The sequence below is a fragment of the Hydra vulgaris genome, chromosome 15 (genome assembly GCF_038396675.1).
Source record: "Hydra vulgaris chromosome 15, alternate assembly HydraT2T_AEP".
Classification (NCBI taxonomy): Eukaryota; Metazoa; Cnidaria; class Hydrozoa; order Anthoathecata; family Hydridae; genus Hydra; species Hydra vulgaris.
In genome coordinates, this window is record NC_088934.1 from 5,602,501 (window position 1) to 5,621,918 (window position 19,418).

The window sequence follows — 19,418 nt, forward strand, 5'->3', positions numbered from 1 at the left end:
ATCCTTGAAGATGAAGAGTAGATGATTCATCAAGTACATTACCATTCATAAATATAGGAAGATCTAGATTGTTGCGATAACAATTAACTGAGTTAAAGTTCGCCAGCTACTGAGAGCCCAACGCTGTAGCAGAAGTGAGATCCTTTTCAAACTCAAATGCCCCCTCCAAGCAATCAGAGAGTGTTGGCTTCTGATCAAAACAAGAATAAATGGTAGTATCATCAGCAAAAACCTTAGATGTGAGAATATCAGGGAGATTGTTAATGTAAATTAAAAAAAGTATAGGGCTAAGGATAGAAACTTGAGGAATCCCTGAAGTTACGGGAAATGAAGAAGAGTGATGTTCATTGAGGACAACTTTTAAACTATGATTAGTAAGGAAAGATTCAATATCTTAAAGATGTTACCTTACATACAGTAAGATGAGAACTTATCAAGAAGACCAGCATGCCAAACTTTATCAAAAGCTTTAGAAATGTCAAGAGCAATAACCTTAAGCTTTCCACATCTATCTAATGCATAATAAAATCTATCAGTTATTACTGTTAGTAAATCAGCTGTAGAACAAGAAGATCAAAATCCATATTGATGATCAGATCTTGCTTATGACAGTAAGAAGACAAATGGAACAGTAGTTAAACGAGTCAGAACAGTCTCCAGAGTTTTTGTAAATAGGGATAACAGATGCAGCTTTCCAGCAGGCTGGAAAACAATATTCTGATAAACACTTATAAATAGTTTAAAAAGTATAGACAAAAGCTCTGGAGAACACTTCTGCAGGAATATAACAGGTATGTTGTTTGGACCACAAGCTGTAGAAGAGTCAAATCAAAAAATCACTTTAGATACAGAAGCCTTTGTGGTAGGAATGTCAAGCAATGGATCAACCTGTTTGTCGGCTATATCAGGTAGGATGTGATTAGTGTAATCAAGAGATGAGATTGATGAAAGATTCTTAGCAAAAATTCAACTTTGTCTTTGGGTGAGGTGACCAAATCTGAACCATGCAAGAGAGGAGGAATAACAGATTTCCCCTTATTATAGATACTATAAAAAATTTTCCAAAAGTCTCTGAAGCCTAATTTTGAGATACAATACAAGATTTTGTGATCTGAGAATAGCAGGCTTTAGCATTAGACAAAACCTTTTTACAATGGTTTCTGGCAATAATAAACAGACGCTTATTTTCTGGAGAATTGTTTTGGCAATAGATATGGAAGTAATGGTTACGATTGAAAATCACAGCAGCACAATGAGAGGAAAACCATGGAGAAGAGTTACATAAGAAGCACACTTGTAAGCAGGAAGACAAAAGATTCCTACCGTAGGGCCATTACAAAGAAAATCACAGAAAGAGTCCCAGTCAGCTTTAAGATAGTTGTAAGAGGTACAACAATAGGGGGATTCTGATGATGAAGAAGAATGGGATAATAGTTTTAAAGAGACCAAACTATGATCAGAAGCACCTAAAGGTAAATGTGGAGAAACTGAGAATTGACTAGGATCAGAAACAAGACAAAGTATAATTGTATAACTATGACAAAGTTCAGTAGAGAAGGTAAATAATTCGGATTGTCTTGAAAGTGTGTTAAAAAGTTGACTATTTGTGTTTGAGAGATTGAGAATGGAAAAAGTTGTGAGCCTTAAGACCTGCAGAATCACTGACACTAGAATCAAGCCATTCAGTGTGATGAGCATTAAAATCACCAACAACAACAATATTGGCTGAAGGATAATGAGAAAGGGCTTGGTCAATTTGATCAGAAATAACATTAAAAAGAGTGTAGTCTTGAGATGAAGGAGAGAGATATAGGACAAAGAGAAAAGTGATAAAGTGAAGTGGTGCTAAACGAAAGCACATAAAAGAATAGCCTGTGGATTCAAACTTAGTTTACCAACAAATAGGTGAGTTTTTACGAATGTAAATGCCCAGGTCAAGCATGTGACTATTGGAGTCTTAATGAATTAAAGGAAGATAATCATCAACACTAAGATTACAAGATGAGATAGCTGAACTTAAATTAGTCTCACAATAAGCAAGTAGGTCTGGTGAACTTTGCAAGAGATAAGACGCGATAGTAGAAAAGTTATTTTGAAGACCACAAATATTAGAGAATGATAGATTCAGAGAACTTAGTGATGATGATAGTTTTTTGTGTTTTAGAATTTTTGATACTTAAGTCATTTTTTAAATGTGTTTAAGAACTTGACTCAATGCACAGATAGTACTCAGTACACTATTTAATAGTCCAAGCAATTGCCTCGTTATTTTTAATAAACTGTAAGCTTTCACAAAGGTGTTCAAATGTGGCCACAACAATGCACGCCAAAATTACAACACAGAGACATCATCTATTTGCGAAATGGCACTATTAATATTCTGATATTTTACAGCTGTTGATAGAATCAACCTCTCTGAGAGCTACCACAGAGTTGGGGAAACGGGACTACCAGCTGGCCTCAGAACCATTAAACTGAGTTTTAGTTCGGTACCCTCATTAGGAGATAAAAGAATGAGTTTCCTAGCCATAAAAACAGAGACACAAGCAAAATCATTGCATAATGAGTCAAGAAGATCCAGCATTCAACATTCTAAACTGGAAACAATGTATTATAAATACTTCTTGGTCAGCCTAATAAATTTTGGGTTAAGAGCTTGGATGGATTATTAAAATAAAAACAAATTCAATGAAAAAACACATTAAAGCAAACAATTTATTTAAATAAAACGTTCTTATTAATGTTGTTTTTTAAATTATATAGTACAGAATTTAAGAAAAAAAAGTTGGTTTGGTAGTTTTTAATTATTTTATTTAGAATTTCAAAAAAATAAGTATTTGTTTTTAACTTATTTGAAACAGCAAATAAAATTAACTTTTAAAATTCTGAGGTGGGCAAAATATTGCTGACCTCAGACAATGTCAGGTTGGCAGTTAGGTTAGCATTGCCAAATCCTGACCCTAGTTCCAAGTGCTGAGTGCATAAGGACCTACAGAAAATATATTTAAAATCTTACATGTTAACTGGGATAAAGATATGTAAAATTTCCTTTCCAATTGATAAAGACTTTAGGAAAGATAATAATAAAAAATTATACACATAATTAATTGTATAAACATTTATAGATATTATAATTAAACAAATATGATAAATAGGCTGATGAGGTTTACAGTTGTAGAAGTGGGGCTTAGCAGAAAATCAGATAATCCAAATGTCACATTAGTACCTTTGTTAGCTGATAGCTATTTACTTTGCATCATGCAAGATATCTTGCTAAATAAATTAATAAATTTGTACTTTGCTTACGACACAGATTAAAATGTTTTTGCTCAATTTTTTGATTTTATACTTTTTGGTTTTTAAAAGCTCCTTTCATGTGAACTGCTCTTGAGATGGATATACAAGCAAGCATATTGAAAATTACAAAACTAAAAAAACCTGCTATTACATACATAAATTTTATGAAACAACATCTATGGTACATGACCAGAGTTATTTTTTTCATATTTGAAATAAAACTATTTTCTGAAGTTAGAGAAAGTGTTACTAAAAAGCTGTTTGACTCTAAGGAAGATATTGACACAACATTAACACAAAAATGTATATAATTTTCTTTATTTACTCCTCAAAACACACCAGAAACCAAATGACAACCTTAAAAAATGTCTAGCATGGCAGTTTTAGAATAATAAAAAAAAAATTGAGGAATAATGAAAGAAAAGATTGTTACCCATGCTGAACCCTCCATGTAATGCCACTCCATGTAATGTCACTCATACATTTTATATATACATTTGCTGATATATAGTCACTCATATATTTATTATTATTATTATTATTATTATTATCATTATATATATATATATATATATATATATATATATTATAACAACAACTATATATATATATATATATATATATATATATATATATATATATATATATATATATATATATATATTATAACAATAACTATATATATATATATATATATATATATATATATATATATATATATATATATATTATAACAATAACTATATATATATATATATATATATATATATATATATATATATATATATATATATATATATATATATATATATATATACATATATATATGCATATATATGTATATGTATATATATATAAATATATTTTATATATACAGGGTGACCAGAAAGTTGTGTCAGTAATCAATGTGCATACTTTCTGGTCTCCCATATTTCATTATTTACAAGTGTTTATCATTAAATTTTTTATCAGCTTTGTATCAGTTTAGTACAATTGTAACTGTACAATGGTGCTTATCAATTGAAACTGAATTTGTCATTAGTAACTGGGTTTGTTCTTTCTATTGTAGTCATTATGAATGTTCATTGTTTGTTGATTCAACGACATTTTAAGAAAGGACTTACGGGTGCTGAAATATTCAAATTAGTAAAGGTGCATGGAATTACTGAGAGATGTGTTTATCGAACTATCCAACCGTTGCGTGAAACTGGTGGTGTTGAAGACCGTGAAAGGTCGGGTCGTCCACGAACAGTTCGAACCCCAGATCATATTAAACGAATACGCGAGAAAATTCAGAGGAACCCTGAAAGGTCAGCGCGAAAATTGACTCAGGAGGAAAGAGTACCCAGAGAGTCGATGAGGGAATTATTGAAATTACACCTTGGATTAAAACCTTATCGCAAAGCATAAAGTTCATGGATTGACTGCAAATCAAAAGCTGGCCAGGTTGCAAAGATGCAAAACGTTGTTACGTCAGTATGGTCATTGTGCGGTACAGAACATTATCTTTTCTGATGAAAAGTTATTCATGATGGAACAAAGTTTTAATGCTAAAAACAATGTTGTGTGGTCAACATCATTAAAGGACATACCTCAGTCTTCAGAAACAGTTCAGCGGTATCAGAATCGAAGTTCGGTGATGGTATGGGCAGTGTGTAGCAAAGGAAAATTGCCATTGGTCTTTATCAAACGTGGCACCAAAATTAATGCAGTATCTTATCAAGAGAGTATCCTGAAGGCAATTTTGCAACCAGAAGCCAATTTGTTATATCCCAATGGAGACTGGTGTTTTCAAAAGGATTCAGCACCAGCTCATACAGCTAAAAATACGCAAGAATGGCTCCAACAGAATTGCCCTAAGTTTATTACTAAGGATGAGTGGCCTCTGTCCTCTCCCGACCTGAATCCACTTGATTTTTGCGTGTGGGGTATTTTGGAGTCCAAGGTCAATGCTAAACAACATCCCAACTTGGCCTCCATGAAACGAATGATGATCCGCGAATGGGAAGAATTTCCTATGGAAACCATTTGTGCCGCTATACAATCATGGCGCCATTGATTATCATTGACAGTGGACTGAAAAGGAGACCGATTTGAATAATTCTTGGTATACTTACACTACTTATGTTACTTGATCTGTTACTGTAATTTCAGTAGTTTATGTATTTTACATTAAAAATAAATTGATTGTGAAGTACTGACAGAACTTTCCGGTCACCCTGTGTGTGTGTGTATATATATATATATATATATATATATATATATATATATATATATATATATATATATATATATATATAATATATATATATATATGTGTATGTATGTATATATATACATATTATATATAATGCACCATAGTGCACTCATTATTAAACAAAGTGTATACTACTTTAAATGCTTTTTAAAGTGTACTTTCAAATAATTGTAAGGAATAAGATCTTTATAGATAACAATATCGTTTTATTAATAAACATACTTTTGTAAGTAACAAACTGTCAGGTTGTCCTGCTGGGCTATTGACAGGCATTTAAAAAAAAAATTCAGCCACCCTTGGAGAAAATAAGTCAACCTGTGCCACCCATGAAACCCATGAGAGTACACCCCTGATATATATATATATATATATATTTTTTTTTTTAAGTAATAAAAACATTGACATATGATCAGGTCCAGAAGGAGACCATTTGCAATTTCTATTGGAATGACAACATTTATTTTCATACTGAACTAGTGTCATACTAAATTTGTCTTTTTTAAAAATTTTGCTAAAGTTACAATTATGTACATTGATACTTGTGTATCAATGTATAAAATTAATGTACATTGCAGTATTAATGCACAAAAGACATTTATGTCATATTAAAGTGAAAGCATTACTAATTTTTTCATTATTCTTCTTCTCTTTCCTCTTTGTCTGAAAATATGTCTGAATTAAATTTGCATTTTGAAGATTAATATAAGCAAAATATATTACTGACTTCTTCAGTAGTAGATAAAAAAAGAAAATAAATTAAAGTAAAAAAAATCAACTAACATTTGTGAAAGAGCGTCTTTTATATTAGGCATAGAAACAACTGAGCTAAACCCTTTTATTCTTTCTTCTTTCATCACCTTTTTGAGATCCTGTCAACAAAAATAAATTTAAAAAGAAAAAAAAGTGAAAAGCTGCAAAATTTAGATTTTGAAAAATGCGGAAGAAAAAGAAAAAAAAAAGAGAATGAATGTTCTTACAGTTTAAAAAGTAACTTAAAATATTCCTTACTATAAAAAATCATTTACTCTGAAATTTATTCATAAACTTAAATTTATTCATAACCTGAAATTAAAATTTAAACTTATAACCTAGAGTATAACCTAACAAAATAGAATATAAATAGATAAAATGTATTAAACTATAGATCGGATGAAGAATCTAATGAGAGAAAGTTATTTCTTCAGCTTCACACAATTTTCTTTATTGTTATAAATTATTACTATTGGTAAAAAAAATTGTTGACAAGTATTGTAAAGATAAACAAATATAACTAGCTGTCTGGACCCATAAATTATGGATCTTGGTAAGTTCATTCCACACCAATCATTTCTATAATTATTCCTTTCTTCAATATTTTATAGTAAGCAGTAGATTATTAATTATAGAAAACTTGTAACACTTCCATTGCACGAACCGCTATTTATCAGCGGTTCGTGCCTAGTAACCGTCTAAATAATATTCAATATAACCGACTTGAAATGTGTTGATTACAATTGGTAAAAAAAGTTTAAAAAGCATGTGGAAATAATCCTAAAAACATATGGAACAATTGACTTACCCTGACCCACATAATACGGCCATTTTTAAATTTATTCTTAACACAATTGTTTTATTTCAATAATTTTTAGTAAGTAGTAAAAAAAATAAAAAATCTTTAAAATTTTTGTTTTGAGCTAACAACTAATGTTCAATACTTCTTATTCTAAAATTGTAAACTTCTATGAAAAAAATGGAGAGCTTATTAATTTTTTTCTCTATTAAGTTTCTTAAAGGACCTTTGCCTTGTTAATTAATTTTGAAGAAAATAAAAATTTGAATTTAAAATCTTTTTTCCTTTATGAAAGAAAGTTGTCTGTTTAATGTGTGTTAAATGCACAGACTTAACTACCTAACTAACTAACTACCTAACTAACTAACTACCTAAGCACATTTCTCCTGCTGTTTTGATATTCATAATTTTCAGAAATTTAAAACTTTTCAAAAAATTCTCTCCTTCGCTTGTTATAGTATATAATATCTTTATATATGTTATGTATATCTATAAAACTTAAGAAGTGTTTTACTTTGTATTTTAGAAAATTGGAAAACTTTGAAAAAAAAATAAAAAAAATTAAACATGCTGGCAAAAGGATTTGAATCCCTATGGAGGACTTCAAAAGCGCAGCAAGCTAACCACGGTCAGTCACTAAGGCATACTAATTTATTAGGTCTTTGCTTACTAATATTTCTTTCATTTTAAAATAAACTTTATAAACCAACATAAACTAAATTATTAATATGAAAATAGTGACTAGATGTAATCAGATAAAGTTACTATTTCCCATCTCAGTTAGAAGTGGAATACAATGAACTTGGACCTAGCACACTTGTTCTTAATGTTTCTTCTGCTCCATCAGCTCATTCTAATTTATCTCCAAGATAACAAAAATTTTCACCACTATTTCAATTTTTTTTTTGACTACTTTATTTAACAACAGTAAACTTTTAACATTTAATTTTCAAAACCAAAGATGTTAAGAATTGCAACATTTAAATACTGCACTATTTATCTTATTAACATTTAAAAATTCATGACAATATTTACAAATTTGTAAATTTTGAATTTTATAATTATAGGTTACCTCTTCTAACTCATCATGTTTTAATACGCCATCAAGAAACTCTTGTTGAATCACTGTGGAAACTATTGTCAGACCTTTTCCTTAATAAAAATATTATTTTTCAAAACTTTGAAAAATAAATTTTTTTTTTATATTATTAAATAAATATATTAAAATAAATTTTTTTTTATATTATTAAATAAATATAAAATAGTTAAATTTTAAATAAGTTATAAAGTATTAAATAATAAATAATTTTAAATGAAGTTAAATAACAATTTTAAAAACAAACAATATATGTGCGTTCTTTGTTAAAAAAAACACCATCATATAAAAAATATTTTAAATAACAGATTATATGTTCACACTTACCTGCTTTTAACTGACTTGCAAGACTTATTACTTTTTTGCATTCACTGTTTAAACAATTTGGTTTCTCCTCGATTGGACACAAAACAAGTACTTGGGGTCTGATAAAAAAAGAGGTGTTAATATCAATTTTTGAAAATCTCTTTTTTTTATTTTTCATGCATTAAAAATTAGATATAGGTGGTAAAGTGACAAAAGTGAGTATAGTATAGTATATGAGTTGCAAATAGGATCCTATTAAAGTCATATAATGACTATAGGCAACTATCAATTGAACTGTCAAGCATTCGTTTAAATTCGTTAGTCGAGGAACAGTTAACTGTTGCATTATTGAGTGCATTCCAATGCTTAGCAACACGATTACTAAAAAAATATTATCGTGGATCGCAATTTCTGTTAAAATTGCGTACAAACTATTCTCGTTGACCACATCGAGCTGGACGTATAATTGGTTCATTGTGCCAATTAATGATGGTAAGACCTTTTTCAAGTGTTCGCCTTAATTTAAAAAAAATTACATATAGGTGACAAAGTGAGTGTTTGCCTTATTGCAAAAAATCTGTAAATAAAACACCATTGTATTAAAACAAAGTTATAAGGTTATAAGGTTTGAGACAATGTAGTTGTGCCCTAGATAGTAAAAATGGAAAAGTAAACTCATACAACATTAATAACATTTAACTAAAAATTTAATTGTATTTAAACAATAAAATTTTATTTACCTTTAACCCTTTGAGCGCGTTATAAAGTTTAAACGCCATACAAAGAAAATAAACTTGAAAAAAAAAAAAAAATCAAAAAACAACTATTTTGAATTTTAGTTTATTTTTTGTAGTTTTTAAAAGACTTTAAAAAATGCAATGCATTTAATTCATAACTGTTGTGTGATAACTAGAAAAGCATTCAGGTCACAGTCCAACACAACATAACTGACACTGCCAACTGGTGTGAACACGGGTTTGGTGCCCAGCAACACATTTTATTTTTTTCCTGAACCAATTTTGACAAGGTTATGACCATATAAAGGATTGTTAACTGCTGTGTGTTGAGGAAGTGGATATGGTACAATTTTACTTCTAGCCACTTCTATCTCCCTAGATGTTAGTATTTTTGTAACTTTTTCTGGTAGATACCCTCCAGCTAAACTTTCCACTATTGCTATCATGAAACTTATTCTAGACATGGACGTTCATTAGTGTTAAGCTTATACAATAAGAAACTGTTTAGAATAGCCCTGCCAAATAAAAAAAAAGCAACTTCTGTAGTCCACTTTATTGTCTTACGCTCTGACAGGTACATGTAGAGCTGTGCATCTCTTAAATCTACCCCTCCCATGGTTTGATTATAAAGGGTAACAACATTTGGGTTCATAACTAAATTACCCCTTCTGTTACGCAATTCAGTGAATCCTGCTTTGGCAACAGATAGTAATACAGGTTTTTTTTACAATCTTGGTATGCCACACATAACACAAGACCTTTTCTATATTGGCACACTTATTTGTTTTTTAATTTTGCTTTCAGGCAGATTTCTGGCAGACATTTTCTGTTTACTCTCAATGTGCCTGTTGCTGTGGTCTGATATAGATCCAATAGCAGTTGTGGAGAAGTATAATAGTTATCAATACCAAAGTGATAACCTTGATGGAGGAGGTTGGTTTGATGCAAAAGACGAAAAACCAAGTTGTAAGTCATACCTTAGGCAACAGCTGCTTCATCTGGATCTTTTCCTCCCTTGTAAACTTCAAACTGAGACAAATAACTATTAGTGCTGTCTAAAACACACCATAATTTTATCCCAAACCAAAAATGACGCTTGTTTGGCATATATTGGTGGAGATGTGGTGTCTTTCTTTTGTAACCAATCATGCTCTCATCTGTAGAAATATCTTTTTGAGGAATATAAAAATACAGAAATTTTTGTTAAAATGTTCAACTAAAAACTGAACTTTATAAGTCTTTTTTAGTTGTTGTTGATTAGAGATAGAGATATCAGTAAAGTGAATAAACTTAAGCAATAGTTAAAAATGGTCACAATTGAGTAACAAATCAGGGAACAGAAGGATGACTAATATCCCGATACAGTTTAATACTAGCTTTCTTGATGAGACCCATATTGAGAACAACACCAAGGAATGTCTTTATTTCTAAAAGATTTGTTTTTCCTTGTTTTATCCATACATGACCTATCGACAATGGATGAGATCACAAACGTTGTTGATTACTTTGTATCCATGCATCAGCCTATTGGTTGGTATAAGTTACTAAATTTTCCAAAAATTCTATTGTGAAAAATAAGTCAACATAGTCAATGGGCTTTGACTCTGGTGAAATAGTATGTTTAGGTCCTGGTACACCAGTAAAAGGAAAAACATTAGGGCCATTTTCATCTCCTACAACAGGAAGCTACAAATCTAAAACATCATCAACACCAGCATCATAATCAGAACCGGAGTCTACATAAAAATAAAAACTTCAAATGCTTAAATTTGGTGATAAATTAAAATTAAATAATATTATATACAATTTTTCAATAAAAAATATTGTGCCTTCATCAAACAAGCTATCATCACTGCTACTTAAATATTCTTCCCTTGTACAACTTTCTTCTGTAAAACATTCTTTGCTGACACTCATCTTTAATATGAAATATACACAACAATATACCAAAAGATAGAAAAAAATGTGCTCTATTCAATGGTATTATTTTTAATTTATGAACAGCGGTATTATTGCAGAAAAAGTCATAGTTCTAAAAATAACTTTAAAGGCCATGATCATGGCTCTACGTGCTCTGACAGTATAGCCACAATTGTGGCTCCCCGTGCTCAAAGGGTTAACAATAAAATTTTTACTCAAATATTATTATGTGAGAACATAAATAGAATTTATTTTAGATCACCTAGTTAAACAAATATTGTTTAAAATACTTTGACAATACTGTAGATTATATTCATGAACATAATGTTATAAAATTTATATTCATTAGTTTAAAATAGGAACCAATTTACTGGTTATGTTGATTGCAAAACTTGTTATCAAATTTTTATAGCAAAACATGAAAACTTTTTAAATTTGAAATTTGAAAAGCTTTTTGTAATATATACAGTATCTACAGATTGCTATATAGTTATATTTACAACCATTTATAACTAATATTTACTGTAAGTGTATATTGAGTTATTTGTAATCTACCAATGCATCCTATTGACAGATACCCATATAACAGAGAATATTTATTGTTAAGTGTGACAGGTGTAGTTTATTTAGAATTTATTCTAAAAAACTGGTTATTTGTGATCAGTATCATTAAATGTTACAAAAAAATTGATGTTTATAAAAATTATAAACCATTTTGCTATTTAACATGTCTAATAACATTTTTTTTCTAATTTAATCCATATATATGTATTAAAAATACATATATATATATATATATATATATATATATATATATATATATATATGTATATATATATGTATATCTATATATATATATATATATATATATATATATATATATATATATATATATATATATATATATATATATATATATATATCTTTATATATATCTATATATATATATATATATATATATATATATATATATATATATATATATATATATATATATATATATATATATATATATATATTTATATATATATATATATGTGTTTGTGTATATATATATATATATATATATATATATATATACAATATTTACAGTAAGTGTACATTGAGTAAGTAGTATATATATATACAAACTATTTACAGTAAATGTATATGTATATATATATGTATATATATATATATATATATATATATATATATATATATATATATATATATATATATATATATATATATATATAAAATATTTACAGTAAGTATACATATATATATATATATATATATATATATATATATATATATATATATATATATATATATATATATATATATATATATATATATATATATATATATATATATATATATATATATATATATACACACAATATTTTCAGTTAGAATATATATATATATATATATATATATATATATATATATATATATATATATATATATATATATATATATATATATATAATTTGCAAATACTTGGGTCTATGTTGTTGGGTCTTTGTTTTGAAATAGTTTTAAGTGAAAATCAATTTAAAATTTTACATCAGCACCCAATTGAAATAATATAGTTTGATAGAACATCACTGTAATTATTTGTATATGTGTAAAATCTTTTTTATATTATGTTGTCTCAAATTAAATTGACCAGGGTGCTTCTCTATATCCATCTACTAACTGGTTTTGGTGACATCAATGCTAATTATACTGAACTGATTGACTATAGTAACTGAACCATCTTCTTTTGTTTTACTCAATCCATTAGCCAAAGATTAAACTTTCTTATTCATTTTGCAAATAAAATGATTAGTTTTTTATTTTTTATTTACTACCCCAAAATCAAAAAGGCCATTATAGTGGAGGCTAATATATATTATATATTTCTCCCAATAAATATATGATTTATATATAATTTAAATATTTATGCTTGCCTTTGCTTACTGACTTGCTTTTTTATTTTAAACACTTTTGTTCATTTACTTTTAGTTTTTGTTTGACCTCTAGTTGAATTATTACTTAAATGTTTTTTGATCATCTTCTTCATCAGAACTCATTGTACTTTATACAACTATCTTAAAGATAGCTGACTAGGATTCTGTAGCTCGTATGCATTTTGTAAATTTTCTTTATTACAGTTTAACAAAAAAATAACCTTGAGAAATAAAGAAGCCCGAAGTAAAAAAGAAATTTATCCCAAAAGTAATTCAATTATTTTTTTTAACTAATTTAATTCTAATAAAGCTGTTGCCCACCATTATTTAAACTGGGAGTTACTAGAAAATACAAATAATAGTTAAGAAGCAAGACAAGTTGAGAATTCTAAAAGAATGTTTAAATGAAAAAACATGTAAATGTTTGTAATAACCGGTTGTTGTTTTTTTGTGGTTGTAAGTAACACTAAATTTAAAGAAACTAAAACAAGCTGATATATTTTTAAATAACTCATTATTGATTTTTCTTCATCGAATAGCACTTTCCGTCATGTGCATTAAATAGCACTTTCCGTCATGTGCATTGAATAGCACTTTCCGTCATGTGCATTGAATAATTTTAGAGCCAAAAGCTATAATACTCAACCTAATAATTAGTTTTGCTTTTAATTTCAAATTTCAATAAAATTGAATAGAAATGTTAACTTACTTATAATTAATTCTATTTTTATATGCAAAATTAATTACTAAAATTATCAAAACTTAATAAATTAATTTCAATAAAATTGAATAAATAACTGTTAAATTTAAAAGTAAAATGAAAATAATCATTAAAATAAAATTGTCACCTCCAATTCTTGGTATGTGGAGAATAACTTTCAAGTCTTAACAAGCTAAACCGAGCCGCACTAAGAGCTAAACCACTAAAACCATCACCCCATTCTTTAACTGCTCTACATTAAAAAAAAAAGTTTAATAACAAGTCATTAAAGTAAAAATTTTAAAAATATAAGCAATATATCCCTATTAAATTTATTTTATTTATTTTTCAATTTGGGAAAATTTTGTATTATTTCATAATTTGCATGTTATGTGCAATTCTTTGGTCCACACATGTCCAGCAAATGGAAATTTTAACTTTTTTTCAAAAAGATAGGCAACATTTACAAAACATTGCAAACTTTCTATTGAATGATACATTATAAATATTGACTTGTATACAAATATCAATAATATTCTCTTAATACAACTCCTATATTACTTACACACTCACAACTTATAATACTATTTATTATATAAATATATATTTATTATCATAATACTAATATATACATACAATACTCTGTGTACATATCTTTGTTTTAGTTCTGTAGTAAAATTTAAGAAAAACTTATTTTAATTTACATACTGTAAATACAATGCAATTTAAAAAAAAACTTCCAGTATATTTAAAAGTTTGAGTGTGTGTGAAAAATTATAGCTTCAACAATATGACAGAGTTTGATGCCATAATCAATTATTTTTTTTAATCATCTTTACTTCTAACAAGACTGCAAGCAACCACTATTAGAGTTGGAAGTTAATGGAAGATTAAAATATAAAAGATAAAAGATGAAGTTTATAAAGCAAGATAATGATCAACAGACAACTTGAAAGATTGCAAATTATATGAATCAGGAAAACAAGAAGTAAGCAAATTCCAAAAAACTCACGTTTAAGTAAAGAAACTAGACAAATAAGAATTTTTGGAGCACTTAGGAACATTCATACTTAAAGTTGAGTGAATAAAATTGATATGATGAGTAACATGAGAATAAATTTTAGTAGATGGCACAAGAGAGGCTAGCACTAGAGCAGCGCCCATTATAGTATTTATAGAAAAGAGAAAGATAGGCAACATTATGACGATGTGACAATTGTTGAAGGTTGGCTGCAAGTGAAGGTCCAACTATATTTACATGCATTTTTGCACCTTGCCTAAAAAAGAAAAGGCATCATTCAAAGAGTTTTGTTATGGGATATTGTTTTCGTTCCAAATAGAATTTCTCTGCCATTATTACTATAATAGTTATTGAATACCATTATTTAAAACTAACTTTAAAAATAATTAGACCATAAACTTATCAAAAAACAATCATTTTACTTTTCTGTTGTTTTGTTTATATCAAAATATCAGAAATTGTTAAACAAAAGAATACTTTTACGTTGAACTAACAAAAGATATGCTTCTTTAAGTTAATGTTAGTCACAAACAAAGTTTTTTTAAGAGGTAATGTATATATTGAGGTGTTTGTATAAGATTTTTCTTTCTGCTAGCTAAGTTACTAAATTTACTAGTTGCTAAATTTCTAAATTTACTACTTGCAGTTAAACTTTTAGGAGATTATAGTTTAACTGCAAGTACCTGTTGATTAATGAAAAAAACAAAACTTAGCAGTTGTTGTCTTTGAAACTGCTGTATATCCTATATGCTATATTTTATCCACAACTTGAAAATTATGAATTTTATTGACCTTGTTTCAATGATTACTGTATACAATGTTAACAAAATCAAAAATCAAAATTTAACAAAATCAAAAATCAAAATTTAACAAAATCAAAAATCAAAATTTAACAAAATCAAAAATAAAAATTTAACAAAATCAAAAAATTAACAAAACCAAAAATAAAAATCTTAACAAAATCAAAAATAAAAATTACTTAACACTGCATTAGGACTATAATTTAAGAGACACGAAGAGAATGGAAAAGTCAAATTGATATGTCTAAACTACACAATGGGTATATAAAAACAATAGATTATTTGAGAAATGCTACTTTCTTAAATAAACAGCTAGAGTTCAAAATCCAATAGAAAAAATGTCACAAATATAAAAACTACGATAGTCGTGCATAAAAACAGTAACTATGATTATCAACCATGGTAACAGTAACTATGATTATCAACCATGAAACAAAAATAAATTCAAGTCAAACCTAAACTGACAAAATTGACATACATCAAAAAGCAGCAAAAAATGAGTAACTAATTTATGACAAAAACAAAAAATCGTTGACAACAAGCAAAGAAATAGAAAAATAGTCAACAACTCAAATCTGTATTTGCAAAAAATGAAAACAACAATTTTTCAAAGCGTACTGGAACAAAATGTGTTTCACCAATCCTTTTATCCAAGCCCACAAATAAATTTTTAAATCAAAGTTCCTTTCCTCCTAGATAATTTGTCATCACCACAGCTAAGGAGCCTCATTTGCCTCACCTAATTGAACCTAACCTACCCTAATATAGGATCATAATAATGTTTATGATAATGTACTTAAAAATAAATCTCAGGACTATGAATTATAGAGTATAATAAAAATAAAAAAAAGTAAAAACAAACCCTCTATATTCTATGTACTTGTAAAGCAAGGCAGCAATAATGGCAGCAACGAGAGCATAATACCAGCTTGAAACAAACATTAAAAATAAACACAGTAGAACTCCAGCTAGAGATAAACTCCTGAAATATAATAAAACTGTATTTCAAAGTTTTGTTTATAAAATTTAAGAGATAAATTTCAAAACTTTTTTTTAATAATTATTTGAATTTAACAATCATTATTAAAACTTTAATAATTTTATTATAATTGTTTTAAAAATTTTATACCAATGATAATAGCGATAGCGGGGACGCCAGTTTGGAAGCCGCAATATTGATTGGAGTGTGCATGCAAAATTAATAAAACCGTAGCACATAAGAAAAAACCTAAAAAGAAAAATGATTTATATTAAAAAAGAAAAATATACATGTAAAACATGTTTTATATTAGATTATGTTTTTCAGACTTTATAACAAGTTATAAAAATCTTTAACAATATCCACCAAGTTTTCAAGTTTTATATAAAACTGTCAAATCATTTTTTATTAAAACAATAAAAATTACAAGAATTCTTTTAATCTTAGAACTTAAAAATATAAACAAAGATATGAAATAAGTTGAGCAAGACATCATGTCATAAAACTCTTTCTCTCTTACAATGAAACACCATGTATTATTATGTTAATGTTATTGTTTAGATAATTTATACATTTAATAATTATACTTTTATACATTCATATTTATATATATTGTTTGTTTTTTAAAACAATCTCATACTTATATATATATTTTTTATATACATAAATTTTATAACTGAACAAAAAAAAAAAAAAAAAACGAATAAAAAACAAAAACTTTAAGAAAATGAATTACATGGTAATAATTGGAGCAACAGAATCAAAGCTAGCAATAAGAACTCCAATTTCACAAATAAACAATGTTAAAATCAATGCTCGTTTTGGCTCTCCATCTTTTGATACATGAGAAAATATCCTCAAGAAAACAATGATATCATCATTAGCTATTGCCTGTAATAATCTTGGAGCACTAAAATAGTAGTATAAAAACAAACTTTTTATTAACTCTTAATTAATATCATGAACAAATTATAAAGGATGAAATAATTTGAGAATCAAATATAATCAAAATTGTTTTTGCGATGTTACCAAAGTTGTTAGACCTTGGCCTTGGCCTTGACCTTGCCTTAAGACCAAAATTAAGGCCTTGGCCTTAAAAATTTTGGCCTTGGCCTTGATTGTTTTGATCTTGGTCTTAGAAAAAAATACATAAAATTAAAGAATTTTATGCATTTTTAAAGAATTAACCTTGTTAACAACTCTGGATGTTATAATATGCAATGTTAAAATATACAATGTTAGAGCAATATTTATTACAAATAATTATAAAATAAAGTTATTTTAAACAAAAAACCTATTTTTTTTAAAATTACTTTAATTCTAATTAATCATGATGACATACAAACAAGTTACAACAACAAATATAGGATTTTTTAAACCATAAGAATCAGTGCATGGATATGTATTAAAACAATGCACATTTTTTTTTCAAAACTGTAAAGTATTCTGTTTAATACATTGTTCAATAATTCTAAACTGCCTGATATTTGGAAAGCTTTAAATGTAACCCCCTTACTTAAGAAGGGTAGTAGATTGATTGCAGAAAATTGTATCTTTAACCTCTTTTGTATGTAAGGTCATGGAATCCATTATAAAGGACTGCATACTTTTTAGATGGTGAAAAGTTATTGAATCAAAATTAACATGTTTTTTTGAAACATAAATCGTGTATCACCAATTTAGTAGAATCTATGGACTTGATTACATATTATTTATCCCAAAGTTCGTCTGTGGACATTATTTTATTAGATTTTGCTAAGGCCTTTGACTCAGTACCAATCAGAGATTATTGTTAAACTTGTCAGGTTATAGTGTATAAGGCAAATTATTGAAGTGGAATGCAGATTTTTTATATTCACGTAAACAACGAGTTCTTATGGGTGATTTTATATCAATTTGGGTGATGGTCTTGAGTGGTGTTCCACAAAGCTCCGTGCTCGGGCCAATTTTATTTATAATTTTCATTGACAATTTGAATGAGATCATCTCAATTAATTCAAAATTTTATGCTGATGATTCAAAAATAATAGCTGAAGTAAATAATTTGACACAATCATTATCATTACAAGGCAATATTAATAATATTTTAAAGTGGTGTAAAGACTGGTTAATTAACTTAAACATTAACAACTGCAAAGTTATGCACATTGGCAAACAGAATTTAATGTACAATTATAGCATAAATAAAGTAGATGGCACACAACTAGTCTTAGAATCATTGAGTGAAGAAAGAAATTTAGGAATCACAATAAGATCAGATTTGAAATAGAAAACGCAAGTGTAATATAGCAAGTGCCATAATTGGTCTGATAAAAAGAACATTTAGGATAAAAAACGTACAAATGATAAAAATTTTATATAAATCATATATACAACCACATTTAGAATATGCAAGTGTAATATGGTGTTCCTATCTGACAGGAGATACAGAAAGGCTGATTAGAATTCAAAGCAAAATAACTAAAATCCCTTCAGAACTAAAAGATTTATTGTATAAAAAATGCCTTATATATTTGAATTTCACTAGTTTGGATTTGAGATGACAGCGTGAAGACTTAATCCAAATGTATAAAATTGTTTATGGGTATAAGAAAATTCAATGGTCAAATTTTACATTTCCAGTTATTGATGAACCTGGGATTCATACATGTAGGAAAAGGCATAAATTGAATATTGAACTAATAAATTATCCAGCAAGATTTTTTTTACAGAGAAAATTGTGGAATACCTTAATAACCGAAGATGCTAATGCAATATCATTAAACTCATTTAAGGCTATTTTATTGTCCAAATATGATTACTAACATCTACATTCA

The 19,418-nt window shown here is 27.4% G+C and overlaps 1 protein-coding gene across 3 annotated transcripts in view; it reads right to left on the minus strand.

Annotated features, from left to right (window-relative positions):
• The window catches only part of LOC136072050 (solute carrier family 12 member 6-like), a 63,460-nt gene that overhangs the window by 14,346 nt on the left and 29,696 nt on the right, over nucleotides 1-19,418 (minus strand). For all 3 annotated transcript variants that reach the window (XM_065820090.1, XM_065820092.1, XM_065820091.1), the window contains 7 exons: nucleotides 17,339-17,512; nucleotides 16,753-16,851; nucleotides 16,486-16,605; nucleotides 13,951-14,055; nucleotides 8,527-8,624; nucleotides 8,176-8,255; nucleotides 6,335-6,423 (listed from right to left, as the gene is read on the minus strand). In XM_065820090.1, the coding sequence (XP_065676162.1) occupies nucleotides 6,335-6,423; nucleotides 8,176-8,255; nucleotides 8,527-8,624; nucleotides 13,951-14,055; nucleotides 16,486-16,605; nucleotides 16,753-16,851; nucleotides 17,339-17,512 (765 nt within the window). The remainder of the gene's footprint in view (nucleotides 1-6,334; nucleotides 6,424-8,175; nucleotides 8,256-8,526; nucleotides 8,625-13,950; nucleotides 14,056-16,485; nucleotides 16,606-16,752; nucleotides 16,852-17,338; nucleotides 17,513-19,418) is intronic.